Here is a 27062-nt window from a genome sequence, read left to right on the forward strand (position 1 = left end):
GGTGTGTTTTGTCACTGACCCGCACGTAATAGTGGTCTACCTTCAACACATTTAGAATACATGCAGGTGGGTTTTGAATAGTATTAACAGAAATGATTGATGGGGGAATGAATATCAAAGTGTAGGAAGTGTGGCCTCCAGGTTCAGTGCAAGATTTCAGTGGTGGTATATAGAGGTAAGTAATACTGTCAAAAGCAAGGTGGGGGGGGGGGGGGGGGGTGTCAGAACTCCAATGTAGGAGATGACAATTTCCAGGCTTACATGGTAATTCCAAATGAGTACATACACTAATATAACCATGCTTTAAAAGAATATGGATCACTAATTATCAAAGATTAGAATTGAGGGCTTTTTTCTGTTTAGGTGGAAATAAGACATTTTGTGAATTCACTTATTTACAATGGTATATTATATACACTGTACTGTAAATAATGGATGCCACAAATGAAAAAAAAATAAAGGAACCTATAGTGAAATCTAACTACAATACATGGACTGATGTCTATGTTCATTCTCTTATAATTCTTTACCACTGGTGTTTTAGTTATTATTTTTTGATTTGTCTATCACATATCATTGTCCTCACATATCATGTATCACAATTTGGGGGGGGGGGGGGGGGGGGGTGGAGGAGGGGGACCCACTCTGAATTTCCTTGGTACCTGATCCAGGAATGATACATGAGGTGTAAATGTAGTGATTTAGATTGTGGGCATGATCCCTTGCAGTCAAAGGTCAAAGGTCACTGAACTTTGGGTAGGATGGAATTTTCAGCTGTAACTTCATCTAGGAATATCCAATGGTAATATTTATGATTGAAGTTGTTGAACAGGGTAGAAAAAAAGTGAAAATTATTTGCAATATGAAAACGATAGTAATGAAGAGTCAAAAGTTAACATTAGAGCCGGTCACTGTACTTTGGTGTTGTTTTTCAGCCATAACTTTTGCTATGAATGTCCACTGGGAATGATATTTGGCAAGGACTGAAATATATCAACAATAACTTGCCTGAAATGATTGGAGAAAAGGTCAAGGTCAAAGGTCACCAAAATTTAGCTAAAGTTTCACCTTCTCGAAGTGAATTCCCCCAGGTATGAGGACAATAATGTTTATTTGGTGCTATAGGTATAATTATAGATTACAGTAGCAATTACTTCCTTTGTGCAGAGATGGTAGAGGATGTACCCTTAGTCGGTGGTCAAGATCCCTGATCTTTATTGAAGTTGAAATAAAGGGGCAGGCTCTTATGATAGATATATTGATTATGGAGGAGCAAAGGAATTCCAGTCACGTTTAAGTAACAGTCAGTATGGCTCTAGTTATTGCCAAAATTTTCATTCAGACTAGTGACATTCTACCTTGCTACCTTTTCTACCTTGTTTGCTCATTTCTCTGTATGCTGCCCTGGGGGTCAATGCACAAGCATGAGTATGAGAATGCTATTTTGAAGAAAAAAAATGCTCGAAAGCAAAGTGTTCACAAAGAATTGACATGTTGATATAAAGTATATAGAATATTTGTACTTTGCTAGTATGCTACAGCTTATAGGTCATTTTGATGGGCCCATTAGTGGTGGTTGCTGTTTGAAGTGGTGAGTTCTTCTTGTGTAAATGACGTTTCAGTATGTCCTGATAACTTCAGAGTTCTTTTAAACTCAAGCTTACCTGCCAAGAAATTGGCTTTTCCAAGAAACTGGCTTTCCAAATTATTCATTGGATTATGTATATTATGACAACACTTACTACTGGTAGTCTTACAGACCTAGAAATAAGAGGGTAAATCTTGTATAATAAAACACAGAATTTGTACTTGCTTCGTTCTGGAGATACATAGCCCCCATTGGTTCAAGAAAACTTAACTGAAAGGATGCCATAGATAAATATCACATTTTTGTTATTCTCTGTATATCTGTCAACTTCAGCCGATTTCACTTTTCAAATTGCCTTTTCAGGAAGAAAGTCTACAGTTACACAAATGAGATTTCTCAGTGAAGTTTTGCGGCCAATGTAGAAATTGTTTTTGTCTAAACTATAATCCCTTCTTTATCGTGTGTCATTTATCTTATCTCTTATCTATTTCTGACCTTATGAACAACAGAATACCTGCTTGGGCTGTGGTTATTTGAAGGGCGCTGTCACTTTGGCCTGTCTTTTATTGGTATTGTTGTTGATCTGCGGGGAGCATTAACACACAAACACACACATATCTACGTCAAAAGAAAGCCTGATACAATTGTATCTGTTCGTCCTTGTGATATCATACCTAAAAATACCACAGCATACGAATGCTGGAAAATTACCAGCAACTCTGCTCGTAGCAATAAGCATTAGCATTCAGTCAGCAGAGACTAATGCAGGTATTTTTTATGTTACTGAGCCCAGAGGTGATGGGGGGGGGGGGGGTGAGCAGGCACTTGTAATACAGCAATGGTTCAATGTACCTTGTCTGGAAATCCTCAGTGTTTAGTTTTTAAAAAGACTGGTTCATGTCTGACATAAGAGTTGATACAAATTCCTTTGTGAGTCAGTGGACTCACATTTCTTTTTTGCATTCTTTCTGATGAAAACACTATTTGGAGAGATTAATTCTTAAATGCCTGTGAACTTGGCTTTTAGAAATAATTACACATCATTTTTTGGTATTTTCTGGAGAGATTAACTCTTAAATATGCCTATGCACTTGCCTTTTTATTTGCATGCTGTTCTTTTAAATAGATTTTGTAAAGAGATTAGCTGTTATATGACCATGCAGGTAGCATGATAATAACATGTCATTTTAGGTTATTTTGTGGAGAGGATTACCCTTATTTACTTGTGCACTTGGCTTTATCAAAATATGCCTCTTTTGATAGCATATGGTTAACTTTTCTTAAGCAACTTTAGGACAGCGTGAGGTACTTAAAAAAAAGGGGGAAAAAGGGAGTAAGGCAGGCACCCATGGAGGCCAATGAGCGAGACTGAATGGACCTAGCAAAGAGGATTAATCAAATCCTCTTCATCAGACAGCTTAGAGCACTGATGTGCAGACTATTGAAGATTAATGAAGAAAGCACTCAAGCTCTTCAGGGAGCATGGCACAATACAGGTAAACTAAATTGAACGACTGACCTAAATTCCTCAGGCTCGGTCACTAGCTCACCTGGATAGAAAGTCTGAAATGTTTACTCATCAATTGACATGTCGTGCAAATTTCTGTCATCCAGGATTGGTAGTCCCTCCCATCACACTTATCTTCAGTGCTTATCAATTAAAAAGAAACAACATTAATCGAATACATGTCTTATGTGAAATAGGAGAAGGGAATATGACTCCAAGGGGTAAAGTCATGTCCCTTTTGCCTCCGAGATTGAATTGATAAGTGGTAAAGACATTGGAAAATCTCAATTTCGTGATCTACCGTGCATAATGATAGATAGACAGGTTCAAAACATATGCCATGCAAAGAAAGATGTTATTACATAACACTACAGAGGATGAAGTACAGGTGTAATGTACATCTATTAGACTTTTTTTGGTTTTTTTTTGGGGGGGGTGTCCTTTTTTAAATTAACACTCATATGAGCAACCCTCTACAGACACCAGCACAACTTGAACCCAAATATAGACATGGATTGAGTGAAAGCAGTAATATGAGTAGAACATATCTGTGAAGGTTTGAGGAATATTGGACGATCATGCAGGCATCACTGGATATGGAGACTACTACACTGACGTCATGATCATGATTGTGGACAACAACATAAAGGGACAACAGTATATTAAGAAAATATAAAGACAATTTAACCGTTTTCACCTTTCTAGCATAATTTAAGAGCACTTGACTTGGCTGACCTCTTTTAGAAAGCAGGGGGAATAATTTATTCCTTTGACGAAATTGTCAGGAACATGTCGATTAAATGTGTACGTTTGAAGAAAAATGAAACTTTGTGGAAGTCTTATTAGTTTCTTTACATTGTTGTACAAAATGACATCATAAAGGGAAGTCTCCTCATCCAGCGATGATTGCCCTATAGAACTTGACTGTTAATTCAATTCCTCACACTCTCACAGATGTATTCTACTAATATTGCTGCTTTCACTCAATCCACGTTTGTATTTGGACTTTGGTTTCCTTTACTTATTAAAAAAACCCAAAAGAACAAAAAACGATGCAACCAAGACTATAACAAGTTAGCACAAATACCCACTGTCATGAAAGAGAAATACAATAAATGCTCGAGTGTAAACTGTGGGTTCCACCTGCTTTTTTTCCCCCTTTGGTGCTATTGTTGTAACATTTTCTTTTGTATTGATTATTTCTATCTTTTCAATATTGTATCACTTTGGCACGAGCATTCTACACCCGTGATGATAACAAAAGCATAACAGGTGGACACAGAAATGCATTAGCTCTGTAATGTATAGTCCATTCGATAATAGTGCAGGCCTATACCAAAGTTATGATGTCACAGTATTTTGTGAAAGCTTGGCTTTCATTAACCAGGTGCACTCATAAACACTCGGGCCAGGTGAGGTTGTTTAGAACCATTTTCCAAGACGATGAATTGCTATGACATCACACTTTGATACTCTATTGGAAAATTCTGTCCTTATGGATGACCTTCTCCTTCACTACATTTTTAGGATTGTATCTAAACTCTCTGTCAGATGATAGAAAACATGGCGGCCCTTCCTGCTGATATCAGATGAAACAGCTTCAGTATAGCTTCAGTCTGATGTTTGTTTTGGTTGTTTTTTTATTGTTTGTTTGGGGTTTTTTTTGTTTTTTTTAAGTGATTAGCCGTTTAAAGAACATACGACCGTTTATAAACCTCACCCTTTTCAAGCATTGACTCGAGATAACATAGAGTGAGAGGGAAAAAAATGTCTATTGATGCAAACCCAGATATCTTTTTGTCGTTTTATATTACCAGCTACAGTCGACAGTGTCAAATTAACACTCGGAAGGATTTGGAAGCATACCGTTTCTCCTTCCTCCTATATTTACGACAAGACCACCGCGCTGCTGTAACAAGAGCTCCGTGTCCCCAACAATGGGGATAAAGGGGTAGAAGAGGGTACACTATGTATTTGAACAGCCATCGAGTATACCATCATGCCTCTCTTCGACCGTAAAGCATTTTCATAGGATCAGCGAGACACGCTCTGATTCATTTGAACTTTCTGGTACAAAAGGGGGGAAAAGTCCAAAATGGTGTCCCAAATGGCTGCCATTTCCTTTTGCAGGTATAGGTAAGCCCAGCACAAAATCGAAATAGATGTTTTGAATCATATGGCACTAAATACGATACATAATAAGAATAGTGTATATTCTCAAGCACGCAAGTAGCAATAAAATCGCTCGAGCTATTCCCGAAATCCAAAGTTTCCAATCTTGATATCTTACAATTTTGTGATATATACGTATCTGTAATTCATTGACTCTTTTTCTCCCCGCCGTGAAAAGAAAAATGATATTTAACAAACCTTTCTTTAAAAACCAAATTTAGTTCGTATGCATGTAGTACACAAGATATAACATTTGAATTTGAATGTCTTGCAGCCAATCCTGTTAGCACATGACATTATCAGGGAAACATTTCACAATCATTAATGTGTGGCTAAACCGAGTGACGTTTTGCAAAACATGGTGTATTTTCTTCACCTCAAGCAGGGGAGATGAAAGTTCAGTGCTATCATTTTTTTTTTTTTTTTACTGGGTGTTTGTTATTGCTAGTTCGTTATTCCGAAACACACAAATTCCCTCTACGTAGAGGTTCGTTAGTCCGAAATGAAAAAGAGTTCCTCAATCCGAATATTTGTGGCATTATTCTAATCAAGGTGCGTTAATCCGATGAATGAAATATAAGATTCGTTATTCCGAAGGGTTGTTTATCCGAAAATAAAACAAGGTTCGTTATTCCGAAGGTTCCTTCCAAAAATCTTATGAGGTTCGTCAATCTCGAAGAAGGTTCGTTAATCCAAAATTGAAATCAAGTTGTATGAAAGATAGATCATTGAATAATCTGTGGAGAAGAATGGTTTATCCTAATGTTGATGCAGAAGAGGAGGGCTATCACACAGAGGACGAGAAAATACTTTTAAATCTCTTTATAAGGGATCATTGGGTTCATTGTGTCTCAAAACATGCTTTAAAGTGTGTATTGGGGTGTCCTGTTAACAGAATTATGAGGGTCGGAGGGGGAATTAAAGGAAATATGCCGGCCATTTTATTTTTCTGGAAATGCTCAAGTGTTTGTTTGTTTGTTTGTTTGTATTTGTGTGTTTTAAAATTTCTGAATACGTTTCAAACATATATGGGATTCCTCATATCTCAAAATGTATATTTATGCATTTGAAGTGTGTATTGGTTATACCTGCTTGCAAAGTTAAAGAAAAACAAGTAGGCCTAATGTCGGCCATTTTTTACGCCATTTTGGATTGCGGAAAACGTCCGAAGCAGATTTGTGAGGATTTTTAGCACGAGTTCGACACTACAACACGGGGCTCAATGTGTCGGTCTTGTCACATGGGCCTTGTTTGCTTATACTTGTAGTGTCAAACTCATGGGCTGCATGACTCGTGGGCGTATTTAACTCGTATAGGCTGTAAATGACTCATGGGCTGTCATAGATGGTGTCGGTCTCGTGACGTGCACCCATGCAGATGTTCACCCAACACTTTATAACTATATAGGGTCCACATCATGTCGCATAATTATAATACTCACTCAATAGCTATATTATGTCAATATCTCTTTTAACTGAAGACCACTTCTTACGTAGACCACACTATGACTGTATGAGTATATTATCGGTCTCTATAGCCATGATTGGTTATCTTTAGTGAACATTTATCTTGTTATTGCAGTTATTCCGATTTTGAAACTGAGGACACATTGTTTATTCGATTATTAACATTTCTCTATACAAGTTTAACCCTCACCAAAATGTATAAGGCATTCAATATTCACATAAGTCATGTTGCATGTTATATTCCTGTACATTTTTAATTTCCTTACTGCACCACAATGAGAGTTAACTTGTACTGTAGAGTGATTTCAAAATTTCATGCAAGCCTCAACACACTAACTACTAATGGCAAAATACAGATACTCTATCTGCAGTAAGTCAAATCAAAAGGATCAAAAAGCTTTTGGTACGTAATGGATGTTCACATAGTATGTGGACAGGTCCTGAAAAAAACTTTTTATTCAGATGTACTTTTTGAAACCTGGCTCCGTCCGGAATGTTTGAAGTAGGCCTAACAATTAACAATGCAGACGTGGGTATAAAGAAACTGTTAACAATATGATCTATAGAATGTGTAGTGATGTAGGGTATAGAGACAGTGTATACAGAAATATTTGATGATATCAGTTCTTGTAATTAGATACTACTGGAGGAATGTTTGAAGTAGGCCGAACAATAACAATGCAGACGTGGGTATAAAGAAACTGTTAACAATATAATCTAGAATTACGTGCAGTGATATAGGGTATATAGACAGTGTATGAAGAAATATCTGATGATACAGTTCTTGAAATTAGATACTACTGGAGACATTATGATAGCAAATGATGTATATATAGGTAAGAAGTCTGTGGTTGATAAGGTCATTGATTGAATTTGCAAAGGTTTGCTCTGTAACAATCACGAGTCAATAGGCTTGTGATGCAGTTTGTCTAAAACGCGGTTGACAGAGCTCACGAGTATTCAAATGGTAGGGCCTAGTATATTTTTTGTTGAGGGACTTTAAAAGGTTGGAGAGAAGATATATCGAGGCGCTCACGGAGGAGGAATGATTAGATGCTATATCTATCTGAACTTGTTTCTTTTGTTTAAAAAAAGATTGATCTTAAATCTGAATCATTCCAGATAATTAGGCTTAAATTGCGAGGTTTTGATTGTAGCCAATGTTTATTTGTATAATACTTACTATAAGAAACAATACAGTCAAACTGAATTTTTGAGAATTTAAAACTTGATAGTGATAAATCATACACAATGTCACAACAATAATATCTTACTTGGCGAATTCAATAAAAACATGGTGACTGATAATAATCTGTCTTAGAAAAAAACTATAACCGAGCAGATAACCCAGAATAGGCCTAGGTCCTGATATATTAACCCAATATATAGAGTGACGCTTTATACAATCAGTCCCTCATTGATATGATTTTTGTATTTCTGATACACTTTATGGGAATGTCATTAACGGAAGTCATATAGTAACTATATAAGTGATTTAGGCGCCGTCAGACTGGCAAAAGATCGAAAAGTTAAGATCGCAAAATCTTAATTGTCGTCCGGTCACGCTGGCAAAAGATCGAGAAGTTCATCAGTTACGGGGTGGCATGTATAGAGGGATCCGTTTAGTGAGAGTGGGAAGTTTCGCGGAAGTCAATGGCAAAACTTCGAGATCTTATACAAAGATCACGATAGAGGGATCCGTATAGTGAGAGTGGGAAGTTTCGCGGAAGTCAATGGCAAAACTTCGAGATCTTACAAAGATCACGATAGAGAGATCCGTATAGTGAGAGTGGGAAGTTTCGCGAAAGTCAATGGCAAAACTTCGAGATCTTACAAAGATCACGATAGAGAGATCCGTATAGTGAGAGTGGGAAGTTTCGCGAAAGTCAATGGCAAAACTTCGAGATCTTACAAAGATCACGATAGAGGGATCCGTATAGTGAGAGTAGGAAGTTTCGCGGAAGTCAATGGCAAAACTTCGAGATCTTACAAAGATCACGATAGAGGGATCCGTATAGTGAGAGTGGGAAGTTTCGCGAAAGTCAATGGTAAAACTTCGAGATCTTACAAAGATCACGATCTTAAACTTCTTGATCTTTTGCCAGTCTGACCGCGCTATATCCAATGATGAATATATACCCCATTTAGCGTGTCAAAAACTTTGAGGACAAACCCTGGATAAATGAACATCATTTGACACTTTGTCTTGTTGCAAAGCAGAAGAACCAAAATGAAGCGTTTTGGTTGTTGTTGTTGTTGTTTTTTCCCAAAATTGAAGCGGAAAAATAACCTGAATATAGATATTGGTAAAGAATTGTTATCAGAATACATTCCAGAATTTTCATAACATTAGTAAGGTATTAGAAAATTCTGTTAAGATTTTAACCTCATAGGAAAAATAAGATTGTAAATAGTAATGCGTCGTTACCACCGTAGTAAGACTGCCTTTCGTGAAGCCCTGCTTTTCATCATGGATGTGAGCTGTAGATGTTGAACCAACTGCAAAACGATGTCATACTGTCGGAGTCTGGTCGAGAGGACCAGTGTTATCTCCTCTCCTGTTGACATCACTGCCTAATGATAAATGTTTTGTGCCCGAGGTTTTGTGTCAGCGTCTGAGAACCCTAAACAGACCAAGACGCCGTGTAGTGCCTATGTGAGATGTATTGTCACGATTGGCACCCTACGTATAAAATGTGTCACATGCAGGAACAAGGGTTGGATATCTATTTGAGCTGCAAAGGCGCATCTCCATCATGACCACTGCAGACAAATCCCATTCCCATACACGAGTCACATTAAATTTCACTTCAGATGTTGCCTGAGCATGTCTACACCTTTGTGGTTTCCGATTAACCAAGCGGAACGAGTTGGTCCTTTCGTCAATGGCGTAGGCGCCATTTCACCATGGAGTGTTCGACTTTGCAGGCTGGAAGGATCTTTTTAACCTTACGAAGATGGGATGTCCCCCAAAATGTTGCACAAAAAAAAAATCGTGGTATGATATCCCGACAGTGGAATATAGCAGTGGTCTATATAGTGTCTGAGCCTTGAGATACAAAGCTGCCATCCCTCTAGAACAGCATCTTCGCGTTCTTTCAAAGCGAATTAAAGCGAATTTCAAAGCGAATTAAAGCGAATTTCAAAGCGAATTAAAGCGAATTTCAAAGCGAATTAAAGCGAATTTCAAAGCGAATAAAATTTGCGAGTTTTATTGCTTAGAGGCAAACCTAACATGGAGCAAAGTTATATATACGGCTACCTTTGCAACTCAGATGTCTGACTCGATGGTGCGATGAATCAATTTGGAATTTTGCCACTAATACACTAATTTTCATTTTTCTCAAATATTTTGGATACGAACAGAAATTCTCCTTTGTCTGACGAGGACACGCGAAAAGTTTTACCTTGATAGGCCTATACTATAGTATACTAAAAACAAGTCTGAAGAACAAATAGCATGCATGGGGAGCTGCCCATCCAATACTATATCACACAGAGTTGACAATATTTTTCTTGCCGTCTAGATTTTCACATTTCATAACTTTCGTATGCTTGTATTTCCGATTTCCCCTCGAATTTGTGACTGATCAGGGGCGGATCCAGGAATTCCGTAAAGGGGGGCGCAGAAATTATGTCTGGTGCCACTTCCGGGTTTCATCGGCTGACAAGGAAAGAAAAAAAAAACTGGGCGCACATACCCCTTTCATTTATTTCTTTTATTTCAAAACAATATAAAGGGAGTGCCCCCCCCCCAAAAAAAAAAAAAAAGAATCTGCCACTGTATAGAGTATACTTCACGGACTTTTCTGTTTTCACACAAAGCAACATAACATCAAGTTGGAAGTATGAATAATATTTGGAGTTGGCCTGCCGGTATGGCTAGAAGTCTTGCTTAATTGCGCAAAAACATACAGATTGTGGGATAAAGATCATCTGAGTTATTTCAGGAAAAGGAGAACAAAGACCTCTTTCTCAGTCCTCACACTTCACTTCTCTATCACAAATTGCTGATGTTTAAAGTTATTAGGGTTTTGTCCTCAATACTGGACGCCGAAAATCTATGCGTCCTTGTATCTTTAATGTTTTCCGAGGCAGTTTATAAACCTATCGCAGGGAAGTAGACCCTGCCCTTCAAATCTATTGCAATAAATGTGGTGATAGCTATATCATTTTCATAGAGCCTACTACTAAATCATGATAATGTGACGGGCAATCATCCGTGGCCAGCTGTGCGCTGGCGTACACACTGCGAGACGTCATACTGCAGATTCGTCCGTACAGCTGTGTGTTACAGTATGCATGGTGTATTTCTCCTGCCTGCTTCTTTTGTATACAAGCGTGTAATCTGTACACGCAGCAGTTGAGAAGAAGATTTCGTGTTTTGTCTGTGCGTGTTGTGTTGAATTGTACATTGCGAGTAGGTAAGACCTACTGAATCAGCTGGAACTACTAAATTATTACTTTCGTGAGCCCATATTTTCACGCAGACTTCCGTGAAGATTTGTGTCGATATGGGAACGGATAAGAAAGCAGCCATGGTGGAGGATGAGAAGATTTACCGATCATTCAAACAACGAAAAACGTTCAGTGAGTATTTCAGTAGTCCTACGCCAAATCATACAAGTTGAGTCAGCTCAGTGATTACTGAAGTGATCCAGATAGGCCTTGTTTGCGTTAGGTATTCGCATTGTGCTGTAAACAGTAAAGGGCTTTGTATCAATGAGTGCAGTGGTAGGAAAGATGATGGCAGTAGCAAAGATCATCTTCAAAGTGACCGTTGTTTATCAGCTGTTGTCTGCTACTTTTTCAGTGTTATCATTAGTGTCTCTGCTAGCGAATCATCGTGTGTATTATTATATTACTACTGTATACGCTATATATTTCGCGGGGGTTTTATTTTTGCGAATTTCGCGAGTCGGGAGCTATTCGCGAAATTAACAACACGCGAAAATATTACCTTCCAAAATGAATCCCTTGCCTTGATGATACGAACATTTCAGTACTAGTATACCATGTCACGGCTTACCGAACAGACCATATGTACTGGCTAAGCTTGTTTACGCACGTCCACGTCTACTTACGAATACTGTAATGTTAGAGAGCCAATCCATTATCGCAAGGGGACCACTCGTCAGAAGTCTAGCGCGATGGATTAACCACTTCAAAAATGTTGAATTCTAACTTACTAGTTCGCAGAGTTTGGTAAGTTTTTTTCATGCAGTGTATAACTAGTATCATTCTTATTTGCTAGTAAGTTGAAAATTCACACTTTCTTTGCCACTTCATATTTTCTCTGGTCCCCCAATCGCGAATTTAACCACTCGCGAAAATGTGTGACAGCGGCAATTCGCGAAAATTTATGTACGCGAAAATTATAGCGTATACAGTATTTGCCCTACCCCTCGTCGGCACAGTCTAATCATTAATTTTTGTATGGTTCCAGCCATTTGATAAAAATTTACATTTACATATAAAAATCTAGTCCAGCCTAACGGCTAAGTCATTAATTTGCTATTCTAACAATAACATGTAGACTGGACACTGCACTAGGCAAAGTGGAATCTAAACATACATCTCATGATATGGTGGTCAAGTGCATTGATGCAATTTTGTCACTCCAAATTTTATGCATTTTTGTCTGATGGCACCAAAAATGAAATGAGATTATCATCAGTACAATTAGCACCTAACAGTATTTTTTCCAGGATATAACTTAGATCCTGGAAAAAAACACCATATCCCACCAGTCCTTTATAATCCAACACTCAGCCAATCAATCAGTAACAAAAACAGAGCACTGACACTTAAATTCTGAATCCCACATCAACTGTGTAGAAATTACAAAGACTTGAAATTGCCTGTGTATGATAAAAATTCAAGTAAAAAATAGTGTTTAACGTTAGGCCTGCCTACAGTAGGTCTAGAACGTTGGTGACTCAACATGAATTGTCATTGAAAATACTACATAGACTGCTTCATACAGTGTAGATTTACTCGACACAAAATGGTAAAAAGACTAATTACAGAGGCATTTGCCCTTCTTCAATATAATCAATCATGCCACAGACAATCATTCCAGATTTCATGAAATCAAAGAAACAGTGTAAGTACAGTTGTCCTCACTCTACCACTATACACTCCAATCAGGACTTTGAGAAAAATGGATTGACAAAGAGACTTTGAGTTCTGCATCTGTTCGTCAAATTTGCCTCAACAAGATATGCGATGTTGGGACTTTATTGTTGATGTATAAAATGATATAATGCCCAAGTTGTAATTGTGAATTGAATGGAATATGAGTGAATGTAATAGAAATGGACTGTTTCTTTTTTATTTCACTTTTTTATTTTCCTTGTGAGAGACTTAGAGTACAAAATGTAAGTGGCCTGTCTTAAAACTACCCTTTGAACACAAAGGCCCAACAACACTCTTAATCAAATATACATACAAGTATAACATGCCTTGATATTCTATGCATGAGATCATCTCTTCTTCTTTTTCCCCCACCACCAACCTGATAAGCAAGCCAGCATAATGCACTTTTAAACTCTAAAGCCACATTAGATTTGCAGAATGATCTTAAATGCAGGGCAATATTATTGCAAAACATGTTTTCCCACTTGCCTGAATGGGCCTGTTGGGTATGCAAGTACACCATGCATTTAACAGTCAATGATCAAGATATTTCTTTTTTGATATTTTCCCAATGTGGTTTACAGTTGCCTGGAATGCAAGTGAGCATAGCAGAATGTCACCCTGACATAGTACAATGTATTTCACCCTACAGCCCAAGAACTGCCCCCAGTTTTATTTTCTTACAGCATGACAGCAAGTGTACATTGTGTGTACTTACTGTACTTTAGATCAGATGAACTACATCTGGGTATTATCTTTTAAGAAATTGTCTAGATTATGATCTTATAAATCTTTGCCAACCAGAAAATGAAGAAAATTCTTCAACAGCATTTCACTCTGCAACTGATTGTTAAAACAATTCTTGAGATATAACCATGTCTTGTGTGTCAAATATTTACCTTTGCAAAGCTAAAGTTCATGACACTGAAAAATGTGAATTAGAATGCAGAACTTTATTGAAACACTAACAACGGTTGAAGTTTCTTGAAAATCACACATAAAAATAGCTAGGGAATTAATTTGTGGGGTTTCATACTTTATTTTCTTCAAAAGTGAATTAATTTGCAAATGAAGCGATGTCAAAGCCTCACAACTTTGTTAAACACACACACACAGACACAGACACAAACACAATTCAAAATGAGAATTTTTTTTTTCAGTCAATGACAAATTATACAGAACGTGCAACAAGAACAAACCCCTTCTCCATGAATCAAATTAGTCATCACAAGTCTAAAATACCGAAGTGTAAATGATGCAGCATATATTCTTATTCACAAAGGTTATATGTGGCCAGGTCAGCAGACAGATGTTTATATCAGCTTTTGTATACTGTGAGCCAATGTCACTGTTTTCAACAAGTTTAACAATTCAAGACTTTCATATTTTTTGGTCTAATTCTAAAGATTCCTTACTACCGGTGTTTGTTTGTTTTTTTTTTGTTTTTTCATTAGCTCTATCTGCTGCGAGCAAGTCAATATGATAATTGGAAGGAACAGAATTTTGATTTGATGTAACCTTTAAGTGTGTACTAGCAGCACCCGTGGAAATCCACGGGTCTGAGGGGTTTTATTTTTTTTTTCTCATAATACGATTTTGCACATTTTTATTGAAGAAATAAAAAGAAAAGTCTTCTCATTCTTTCGTTAATTGTGCTGTCTTCTAAATGACCACCCTTCCCAGAAATTTTATAATACATTTTTGTAGTATGTGCCCGGCGAGCCGGTCCATTGGTAGGGATCATTCCCGCCACTACTTGCTTTTATTATAGAACTCAGTTTCGAGGGGTTATTTGCACCCGTTGAAGTCCAACAGTTGTCTTGTTGCCCCTCACCCCTCCCCCCTCACGCACACACACATTTCCACCTCCGCAGGGCAAAAAACAAAAACATTCAGGGAAAAATTACCAAAAACGCAAATGAGATTCCCCGAAAGTTCTGCCCACAGGTTGTTCCCGTCAAAACGGGAAGATACATGTATTAACACTATGACTTTGATTACCCCCTGCTCTTGCATCCACGCGGGCACCCGCGGGAATCCACGGCTGGTTTCAAGGCCTCGGTTTGTTTTGTGGTTTTTTTTCATGTTTCTTTTCCCCACGTTATGAGAGAAAAATAAGATATTTTCTTCTTCATAATTTTGCTCCCTCCTTTTTGTTTTTAATCACCAAAACTTGGCTTGATATATCATATAGAACTACATCTGCTTCAGACTGTACATTATCATAATCAATATTAGGCCTACAATTATTGCTCCTATTATAGTTATTATTATATTATTATTATTATCCTTATTGTTATTATTATTATTATTATTATTATTATTATTATTATTATTATTATCATTGTTATTATTTGGGGAGGGGGAGATCATAGTCATCAGGTTTAATAGGCACCCGTGGGAGTAGGGTCTCACAACTTGGTTTTTTTTTTCTTTAATATTTTTCCCATGTTATGGAAGAAAGAAGAAAATATACATCACTGCATTCGTCTTCGTTTGCTCCCTCTTTTTTTTGTCACCAAAACTTGGTTTGATAGACCATAGAACCACACATTCTATTTCCACTTGCAATTTTAAAAATAGGCGGTCAGCAAAGCGAGGTTTTCCTCTACGTCCGCTCATTTATGAATATGTATGATTACAGCAGCTCTGCAGTAAACGAATGGACACAGCTGCGCGTGTAATCTGATATGGAAGGGTACGATCGGCAAATATATTTAGCCGCGTCCTAAACAGTCTGCGTACAAATGACATCGGACTTGAGAGCAAACGGCGAGCAAACTAAATGACGTACCTGAGCTGCATATAGTATTCTGCAGTTGTGCAAAATACAATTATATAACAACGTTCGTTGTTTTCATTTGGGGACGCCAATAATGGCGAACTGTACGTAAATGCCCTTGTAGTCCATATCACGCACTCACAGATTCGTGTAACCATCGTCAATACATTCAGTACACGTAACAGGCGGAGGCAAAGGTACATCACAGAACTATACACACAGTGTAGAGTGTGTAGAGTTCTGCGAGGTACATTGTGTGTGTGCGTGCGCGTCCGCCGGAAGATGTCAGAGATTTCGCTGCACCATCATCTTTAGTATCCCCCCAGTGTCTCTGCAAGCTAAAAGATGGAAGATCGAGAAAGCAGGAGGCCAGCGCAGGTTCCGTGAATATTGAAACGCTCGGCTCTTTCGTCACGCACAAAAATGCATTATGCATGTTGCTAATTAATTTTTCTTTTTCGTCCTCGACGTCGACATGGAGGCGGAGAGGGGACGAAACCCGCGCCATTCGATGTAGGATACTCTCCTGCGGCCGACGGCACCGGTCGCAGCTGCCCGGAGCCGACGGCTCGGGAGGAGATAGACAAACCAGCAACGCCGAAATAAAACAGGAAATACATAAGGCCGCGACAACAACAACAACTTCGAGTATTATAGTATAGGATACATGCCTAATATGGAGAAAGGGGAGTAGAGGTCGACAATTTGACTAATCTGTATATTGTACCAGAGGGTTTGTAATACATGATGAAGAAGATTGCATTTCTACATGTATATCTAATCATCTTACTGGTACATTTGTATCTAAGAGTAGCCTTTACACAGTTCGTAAAGTATCAGCTGTAGTTACAATGTACAAATACGTACATTTTACAAGCACACACACACACACACATGCCACAATACACAGATACCCGATACAAATGTATGTATGTGGGAAGAAAAATATGTTAACAGTAGATTATAGGTAGTGTAGACTGTTTACAATGATGAACCATCACATGAAAGCCTGATTAAGTCACCAAACATGGATATCCTGTAGATGACTATATGTACGTCAATATCGCTGTCAAATATTTCACACTCTGCACTTCAAAAAAAAAAAAATCCCATGCATACTCAATTTTGCCCCATTTTCTTCCTAATACCCACCACAAAGGTAAGAAAGCTGGCAACCAGGAAAACGATGTTTTAAGACATGACAGTGGGCTATGCAGTTTGGTGGATGAAAAGCATTATGTACAGTGTAGAACCATGCTTCATAAAATTCCTGAAGTTTTAGATAATTTCATAAAAATAGTATTCAAAATTTTGACTAAAGATACTGAAGACATCAAAGTTTAGTTGGGTTTTTTTAGTCAACAAGTGTGAAATTTCCATTTTTATCAGATGAATCTGATCACCAATTTCTTGTGTGTACATGTATGTGTGTGTGTGTGTGTGTTGCGTGTGTGCGCACAAATTGTATATTGCTTGTGACACTGTGTGTGTGTGTGTGTGTTGCGTGTGTGCGTATATTGCTTGTGACACTGTGTGTGTGTGTGTTGCGTGTGTGCGTATATTGCTTGTGACACTGTGTGTGTGTGTGTTGCGTGTGTGTGTATATAACTGCTTGTGACACTATCTGTGGTGACAAGTCATATGACTGCATAAAGGATGAAGGAATAATTTCTGTGTGACTGCCGGAGGAAATGCGTCACAGCTGTGTGAAACTTTTTCTTGCAAGTGAACACTGTACATTGTGTCTATTGCAGTGTCGGAACAAGGATAAGAATTTCTGAACAATCCTATCCTACATGTTATTCCTGTTGACTGGTTAAGAATGGTCTTTCATCAATTGTGTAAAGGTACATGTACAGCCGTACAGAGTACTGTAGTTGAAATCTATTGAGATTTGACCTTGAAGATTAAACTTAAAACCCCTTCACAGCATGGAAATATTTACCCTTTTATTTCCCCCCGAAAGCAAACTGCATTCCTGTTGGATTCTTCTAGTTTGTGTCGTTGAATAAATAGTGTTTATAGCCAAAGTTCAGTGATCTTATACTTTTAAATTTGCTTTTCACTTTTGTAATATTAAGATGTTTGTGTATAATTTTCTGTCTGTCCTGCATAAACAAACCATACAAGTGTATCATATTCTTGGCGTGAGTTTTGGCTGATATAGCTAGGCAATGTGTAATATGTGTAGGATTGCACCCAAAAGCTAATCAACACATCTGTACCTCATTGGGCAATATAATCCTGGCAGAATTTTTGCACTATTTTCAATTATTCAAATTCATGGAAGATACACATAACTTGATTACACATTTTTGATTCAGTTGTAGAACTATTAAGTAGTGAAATCCCAGTATTTGACATTGATTGACTTCAGTACAAGTTTAAATAAAATTTTATGGTTATCAAGTATTAAAAGTGAAATGAAAGCTGATTCAACTCCTACAGTCTGTACCTTGTCAAAATCATAGCTGTGCTCGGTAATCTTCTATTGTATTACAGTCATAAGAAAGATCATTTTGTAAGTAGCATTAATGATGTGCATGATTACCATAATTTCTACCCTTTTGTAATAGTTAAAAAAGTAAAGACATTAGCTGGACAGTTGGATTTTAAGCTCTTCATAGCGTAAATTTCAATTGAAATTTAACATTCGTAATTTCTTTACACAGAAAGTGAATTTCCTATTCCATACCACCATAAAACAAACAAAATAAGTAATTTTCTGTTACATTTGTCCAAATAATTGTCATTACTTCTGTGATGATACATGTAGCTTTAATCCTTTGTCTACCATTCAAGAGTTTTGGAGAGGTATGATGCAAAGATTTTCAATGCAAGACAAAGTATGCAGGAAGAACAAGAACAAAAACAACATCAAGACAAAAGCAAACATAACACCAGGACACCACCACATTAAACATAAAACAACATAAAAGCATTAATCCTCTGACCTTATATCCTGTGTGTAGATTACCGGTAATGTAAAATTACCAGTTGAGGTCAAAGTACACTTTGTAGCTGATATTCAAGGAGGAGTATGTGAAAACCTAAAATCATAAAAGTCTATGTAGTATTCCTGCCAGATTCCATGACTTTTCTTGATTCCCTCTATTGATCCAAATAGCTACATAATAATCTACCTCCTTATCTATTTCTATTTATGTGATTTTTGTATTGTAAAAAGTCATTCTTCTCTATTGCATTGTGATTGCTTTTCATGTGTCGCCATTGCCCCGATACGTTTCTACACTTTCATCTCCTGTCAAAACCCATCGTCCAGTTTGACCTAAACCTGGCAAGAATCACTCTTAACGCATTGACGTCTAAAGTAATTAAGGTTATAGAGAACTGTGCAAAGAGATGAGTAAAATTGATGTTTTGATCTTTAGAAACTAAGGCTTGCATGATAAATGTTTAGAAGGGGTCATCCTTAGATGTTGCAATGTGCAAACTTATTTTGATTTTAAGTGGCAACAAAGTAGGGCCTACTGATGGTAGATAGCCTCTTCTCTATTTCAAGGAAGATGCTTATTATATTGTGCACAGATACACAACTTGCACCTTTTTCGGGGGAAAATACCTGCTTTCTGTGGCCCTTCCATAGACTAAGAGACAAACATGACCTTTATGTAAAAAGTTCCATATGTATTATATGTTCTTCTACAGAAACATACATAGTACAACCTGTATGTCTGAAGTCTAATGAGATGATATACAAGGGCTGTGTAGCACGGAAAAAAAAAGAGAGAATTGCAGCCGGCAGCCTTTTTCGCAACATAAAGTTTTTGCGAATGGCCTTTGACGAAGATTCTGCTCTAAAGATTCTTTTTTTTCCAAATATATAGGCTACTTGTGAATCTGAGGTAATGATGTTTCTCAATAAGCCAGTTCAGAGATAGCTCATGTGCACATGGGTACAAATGACCTTTCATTTTTCTCAGTTGGTTAGGCACTTCACTCAATTCAAAGCGACATAACAGCTTGCCCAACATAGCAATTTATGGAACTCGTATTCTAACAAAGAATGAACCTGGGTAGATGAAGTGACCAGAATAGTTCGTCAATCAACATTTTGGGAAGCACCTATTTCATTGTGCTGTTTTGAATACATTAACAAACTTTTTCTGTTAACAGTGCCAAATACCAGGCTTGCTGTCAGGTGGATGTACTGGCAGGCACCATTTATAAGGATTCCATGAATAATCATAGCATTACAGATGCTTATCTCAGTGAAATTAAAAACCAACCTGTCTCTCGGTACAAATGACCTTTTTCTGCTCATGCTCAAACTGGAACCCCGAACTGGCTTATACTAGTCTTTCTCCCATGCACATGTACATTTTGGAGGATTGTTGATATCACATTTATCCCTATTCATTGAAATACATAGAAGTGGAAGGTTAACTGAAAATAAAGAACATGATTAGATTGCCTCCTTTTATACAGGTCCGTAATAAGAAAATGTCTAAGCTAAAATGGTGCTGAAATTATTAGGTGATCCGAGTATCCTCTCGGATCACCTTCTGTTTCTGTACGGATTCTTTAATTCTTCTTATTATTATTTCTCCTCAAAAGTTGTGTAGAGGTTAGCTCGAAAAGTTCTTCGACTTTCAATTTCAAACTTATACCAAATATGTATTGTGTCCCAAAGACGACAGATCTAATGTAATCATAATGATCAGTCGACCGTGACGTCACAATGACGTCATTCTATGAAATCACATTTTCATTCATATCTCATTAATGGAATGGAATTTCTCAATGAAATTTACGTCTCATATCTCAAATCAAGCTCTTATCACTCATATTCTCAAAATTTATCTCTACAGCAAAAACACGCGCGTACTTGAAATGTTGACCTCAAATCGATCTCAAAATTTTTTTGCACACGTTTCAGATCATTTGGAGCATTTTTTGAAAAATTGAAAAAAATGGACGCACGCACAGCTCGTATGCAATAGAAATTTCCCGTTTTTTCACATGGATCGGATGTCTAAAATGTAAAGGAATAATTCTACCAAGTTTCAAGTCAATCCCACTCAATATGACGTCATACGGGCCCGTCAAAGTTGAAATTTTGCGCACGTGTCAATGGCGATATACAGTGTAAGTATGCCAAAAAAACACCAATTTTAAATCCGATTTTACTCATCAGGATGGATGGTGACCCCCCCCCCCCCCCCCCCCCCCATTTTCTTTACATATTCTGAAAGCTGATGAGTTGTACATGTCATTTCATGGGTTGACGATGCTGGAAAAATGATTAAAAGATATCAAATTTCTCAATGAAATAAAAAATTCAAATTTTCAAAATGACGTCATCAAATTTCAAGTTCACTCGAGTGCATCTCACTTATCCGTTGCCGATTTTCACCCAGATTTCAGTATGTTGTAGCTTATTAGACTGTAAATGCTCTTTCACTAATGTAATATCGAAATTTTGATTGGATGACGTCATCACCTCGTAAAAATGGATTACCTTGTCAAACCTTGTCAAATTTGACCAGTTTACGTGTTATCTCTATGGGAGTACAGTTTTTCAGGAAATGAAAATATACATGACTATCTTTTTCGAGCACTAGCTCACTTATCCTTCGGTGAATTTAACCCAGATTTTAATATGTTGTAGCTGAGACTTTAGGCTATCGTTGAAGTGTGCCCTCCATTTTTTCATACGACGTCGGAATCACGTCAAGAAACATGGTTGAAATTGGCACTTGGCTTCGATGTAGCATCATTTTGCTTAATACACAGAGCCTATGGGGGATGAAATAGCTCAGTGGATAGCGCATCCAACTTTTAATCTAAAGGTCGCGGGTTCGAGGCTCACCCCTGCCAATTCTTTTGCTTTTTTTTTAAACACTTTTTTCGTCTTTTTCCTTAGTTAGTCTTATTCTCCCTTCCTAACTTTATCTTTTTCTGATTTTTTTTTATGCTTCTCCTTCAAATTTCTATACAATACCTTAACTTTTTCTTTATTTTTCTTTCTTTCTTCCACTTTCTGTGCAATAGATCAACAACAACAATGACTATCAACCCCATATTTTGCACATGTTTAGTTCATGTCACGAACATCATTTCATAAAATAACAACTACTTCCTCCGACACCATCTTGGGTAGGTAAATTAGGATCAAAGGTCAAAAGTGTTTAATCCTGTATCTCCGTGAATACACGTCTTATCTTTCCCACATTTTTCACACGTAAGGACCAAATTGCAAGAATCATTTCACAAAATAACAAATTTTTGCTCAGATGCCATCTTGGCTGTGTTAAGTAGGATCAAAGGTCAAATATACTTCATTCTGTAACCTCGTTAGTGTATATGGTTTCACCGCCATGTTTTGCACACACATGGGCCTCGATAGATGGATCATTTTGTAAAATAACAACGCTCTGGTCGGACACCGTTTTGGCTGTGCAAATGAGGTTCAAAGGCCAAATATTCTTTACTTTGTATCTTGCTTACTAAATGCTCAATCGGGGCCAGATTTTGTATGCAAATGGGCCAAGGTGCCTGGATCATTGAAACAACAAATTTTGACTCAGATGCCATCAAGGCTGTGCGAGGTATATATAGGGTTAAGGGTCAAGACTACTTTGTACTGTATCTTGGTAATTACATGCCCTATCACCCCCATATTTTGCAACCATTTAGCCATTGGCATACAGTGTATGGATAGTTTCGTGAAATAACAACTTTCTAATCAGATGCCATCTCGGCTGTCTGAAGTAGAGTCAAGGATCAAACCAATTCCTGTATCTTGGTAAATACATGGCATATTGCACCATATTTTGAACAGATATGGACCTTGTCAAGAGGATCATTTCATAAGATAATGGCTTTTTATCAAAATGAGGTTCATTTTGTCTCTTTGTTAGTATTATGCCCTTTCCATTTCAAATCTGTAGAGATGAAGATTTGATTCCCTTTTCTTCAATGAGAATCTCAGAAATCATTTGTAGTACATCGGATCACCTAATTTGTCAGTCTTGACAAATTCTCGAATCCAGTTATTGTATTCCTCTTTTGAGTTTACTATGTTACTGATTCATTTCTTGTTTGCTACTTTGTAGCTCTTGTGCTTTATTCGTATATGAGTCATGTCCCATACATACACTTGTACAAGTAGAGAACTGAATGCATTGGACAAAACAGTGTATTCCTTTAGTATTTAAAGTCATTATGATGACAGTGTGTAAACATTTTATAATTCTTCTGAAGAACATTCCATTTCTTTTCAACTACACATAAAGATTATAGAAGCTTACAAATTACATGTACATACTATATTGTACCCTATACTGGCAAGTGTATACAATTGAGAACTTAAGCCAGGCACATGGCTTAAAAGTCACCTTGATCTGATAGGTATTCATGAAAACATGCATTGTTATTTGTGCATGACTTACGGTAGTGACAGACACCAAGATATCCATAACATTTGGTGTCATGTATGTAGTAAGGCCTGATTGTTAGGAAGGTTGTGCCATTCCAAGTGAGCAGGGCTATCTACTGGGTACTTCATGATATCAGATTGCTGCATGATGATACAAATGGTAACAAAAGGGGCAATGTACAGAGTGCTACAAGCCTGCATACCCACTTGCCCGCTTCAAATACAACTAAATGTTGTACCTTCTCCCCCTTGAAAAAAAAAAGGGGGGAAGGAAAAATGTGGATTGACCCCTGGCTGTCAAAAGTGTGTGGCTCTTCATACCCAAACAGACAATCAGGAGAAATATCTTGTGTAATTCAATTTAATTTGTGTGCACAGTAGGTGTTTTCACATCAGCCCAATAAAAATCCAAGCTCGAGATATTTTTCGCGATTGCGAATTAGCGCGCTACATATGTATTTCATTTCTTATTCACATCAGCCCGAAGAGAATAAGCACGAATTTTTTTCAAGCTAATTCGACAGCTGAGTATGTGCAAACAACATCAGTAATGAGCGTGCCCTCTAAAAAATTCCTCATCATTTGTGTGCAGTTTGCCTCGATCGATCGAGTCACATACGCTAGGCATGATAGGATGCATCGCGCTAATTTCTTGAGTCGTTTTCACATTATCAAAAAGCGCGCTACTATCCCGCTATTTCAGAAATTTCTCGAGTTGGACTCGAGAAATTTTCTCAATCGGAGCGATACAATTAGCGCTCTAATATGTGTTCACATTATCAAATAGCGCGCTATTTCGCTATCGGGATAATTTCCCAAGTCAGAAAATAGCGCGCTATTTCGAAACATCGGGCTGATGTGAAAACGCCTATTGAGTCATGTACTGCTGTATGGTACCCTGGCAAAACAGAATTCATACCGTACAACAGATGGTACAGGTACAATGTATGGTATTATTATAGAGCATGTCAGATACATTGAACAGTTAAACACCTAGAAGTTATCAGTCATCATCTGTTTTAGCATTTAATTTGTAGCTGCTACATTGCATACTGCCTACGTTCTGCATCTTTGATATGTTATCAGTCCATTTGTCATATGACTGCATGTTTGTATGTTTGTTATTTATCTGTAGGTCAAAGAAGAGATGAAGTAGCAGGTATCAGAGCAAAGTTTCCAAACAAAATACCGGTGAGTCTTCAGCACAATTTGTATTATAAGAACTCATTTTAAAAAGGAAAAGTCTACTCAAATATGGATTGAGTGAATACAGCAATATTAGTAGGACACATCAGTGAAAGTTTGATGAAAATCGAATATTCGTTCAAAAGCTATGAGTTGTTAATAATAAAGTTTCAGTGCCACCATCGCTGGCTTTCAATAGGAGACCACAATAGTTTGTGATGTCTGTGCAGGACAACGATGTAAAGAAAATGTTTTGAGGAATTCTGCAAAATTTCATTTTTTTAATGAAAAGTATATTCCCTGACTTCCTTGCTGGCACATGTTATGGGTAATGTTGTTCCCCCACTTTCTAAAAAAAAAAAGGTAAGTTAAGTGCCCTTTCATTTTGCCAGAAATATGAAAATATGTTGAATTCTGCTTATTTTCCTGTATCGTTTTCCAACAGTGATACCTCAAACTGCTGTTGTCTTTTCATCCAGTGATGGCGGCACTGAAACTTCAAAAATTCATATTAACTTTAACAGAAGGGATAGTTTGATTTTTCTCGAACTTTCACTGATGTGTTCAACTGATATTGCTGCATTCACTCAATCCAATAATTATAGTTTCGTGAATTTTTCTTGCATGTACATACTTTTTTATTTCTTTTGCGTATTATAACTGTATACACTTTGTGGAGTATGTTTGTTTGTTTGTTTTTAAAGGAATGGTTTGTTTCACACTCATACATGGTATGAGCAAAACCATTGAAAGTGTAACAGGAATAAAAAAAAATCTGTGAGGACAAAAACAGCTGCGCAATACCATATGCAGAGAAAACAACTTACCATGATTAGAAAGTCCCGTAGGGTTTTGCTACCCACAAAAAGTGCTTAGATCTGTGAATGACATTGGTGATGTACTAATAAAAGAAAAAGGAATTCTTTAAGTTTCACAAAACAGTCAAAGTCAAACCAAAAGGCAGCCATATGCAAGAAAATTACGTCAGTCCTGCAATGAGCAAGTCGCTGACCATACAACTGCCCACATGTATACTACAACTGTACTTGATCTGAGGGTGTATGAATGGTGTGTGAAACAGAACCAGGTTTGTATATCCCATAATTCGAGGTGTTTGTGGGACAGTCCGGTCAAATTCAGGCTAAATTCTTTTGGCACATGTATGTGCAGTTTGGTCTTGCTTGAAACTAGTGCGATTTGGGGAGCAATTTTTTTTTTTTTTTTCTTCATTTATTATTTTTGCCTGTATACAATGTACTGTAAGTGAGCAAGAGCACACAAAAGCATGATTTGAATCATGCTTTTTCATCGTGTGTGAATGAGCTTCATGTCAACAAAGTTTGCTCAGCCCAGATACACTGTAAACAATTTGTATAGCAAGGCAGTATCTTCTTCCAACCTTAAAAAAAAAAAAAAAGGGGGGGGGAATGGAAAGCACTTTTTGTGACACTTCACTTTGCTGTAATGATGGTTTGCTTTGCTCTAGATCAAACATGGCGTTTTGTATTTTGATAAAAGGAAACACAATTTGCCAGGGGAGAGGCCCCTTCAGTGCTCAAAGCCGAAATATGAACTACAAATTGTAGGTGCCTGTGCATTCTTATTTATCCAATTCCAAACATGGCTTGTTTGATGCACAGAAAAGTGTTGGTTGAAGCTGTGTCATACAGGCATTTGCACCAGTCTCATCACTTTCCAACATACATAAGTGTAATATTATACTGTACATGGTACATTACCTGTGTATATAATACAATATGTTTACTGATTGCTATCCGTATAAACAATGGATTTAAAAAGCAGAATATCATGTTTGAATTTACTCATAACCTGTTCTCAGTTACTGTTCAATTTTATTTTCAAACAAGCAAGGGTCCGTTTGTACATTTTTATCTGTCACTTTGCTTTGCCTTTTTCAAGCAGAAGCAACGAGGAGAGAAAATGTTATACTGTGCTTCCAAACACTTCCCAAGAATACTTCACACGTCTGTTACTGTATGATGTATTCCTATTCTGCTTCAAAGAGATAATCGTCTTACATACAGTGTACTTACTGTCCACAGCAAAACAAAATTGAAAGCTCTCTGTCACTGTACAATGTATTTTGAATTTGAAATGGCTACAAGCCTTGTACAGTGAGATTTGGCAGTGTAGCTCCATAGTGATCAACATGTATCCATTTATAACTTTAAATTAACAGCACACATCTTCAGTTGGCTTAATTAGGACTTTAGTTTCATATTCACTTTACAGTTGTTTGAAGCTTGTCCATACTGTATATCAGAAAAGAGAGATTACACTGTGGTATAAGTTCTAACTCGCTGCTTTTGTAAGGCTCATGACGTTTCAATGCTGAACTACTTTAGAGATAAGGATGCGACCATATCCTTCACAGCCATTCAGCACAAATGCATATTGTCTCATAATACAGATCAGATTTAGTTGTTGTTCTTTTCTCTCAGTTTTGATTGACCTGTAGAAATCTTTCATGTCAAGGACAGTTTTTTAAAAAAAGGTCAGAACCAATTCCTGAGAGTTCAAGCAAACAAACCACTCTCACAGTTGTTGAAGCTGTAATTCCGTGCAGACTGCACACAGGCTAAAATTGTCAACAAAATGAGGAAGACTCTATTGCAAAGAACCAAGATCATTCTTGTTAAAAATGTTGGCCACAGTCCGAGGAGAACCAAAGATCTCTGCTGTAATATGATACAGGGTGTTTACCTACCAATTATACTTGTGCATGTTGCATATACAAGGCAACTCCCTTTCTGACAAAGTTTGCGTGCCCGTCATTATATCAGAGTTTTGTTGTACACTTG

The 27062-nt window shown here is 37.3% G+C and overlaps 1 protein-coding gene across 1 annotated transcript in view; it reads left to right on the plus strand.

The window, feature by feature from the left end:
• The first annotated feature begins 11101 nt into the window (after nucleotides 1-11101).
• The window catches only part of LOC139743117 (microtubule-associated protein 1 light chain 3 gamma-like), a 38465-nt gene continuing 22504 nt past the window's right edge, over nucleotides 11102-27062 (plus strand). Inside the window, exons 1-2 of the mRNA XM_071653621.1 lie at nucleotides 11102-11323; nucleotides 24191-24246. Coding sequence (XP_071509722.1) covers nucleotides 11248-11323; nucleotides 24191-24246 — 132 coding nt within the window. The 5' untranslated portion in view covers nucleotides 11102-11247. The remainder of the gene's footprint in view (nucleotides 11324-24190; nucleotides 24247-27062) is intronic.

Source organism: Diadema antillarum, unplaced genomic scaffold (assembly GCF_040938485.1).
Source record: "Diadema antillarum isolate AM-2024a unplaced genomic scaffold, OU_Dant_1.0 seq00001051_RagTag, whole genome shotgun sequence".
NCBI classification, from domain to species: domain Eukaryota; kingdom Metazoa; phylum Echinodermata; class Echinoidea; order Diadematoida; family Diadematidae; genus Diadema; species Diadema antillarum.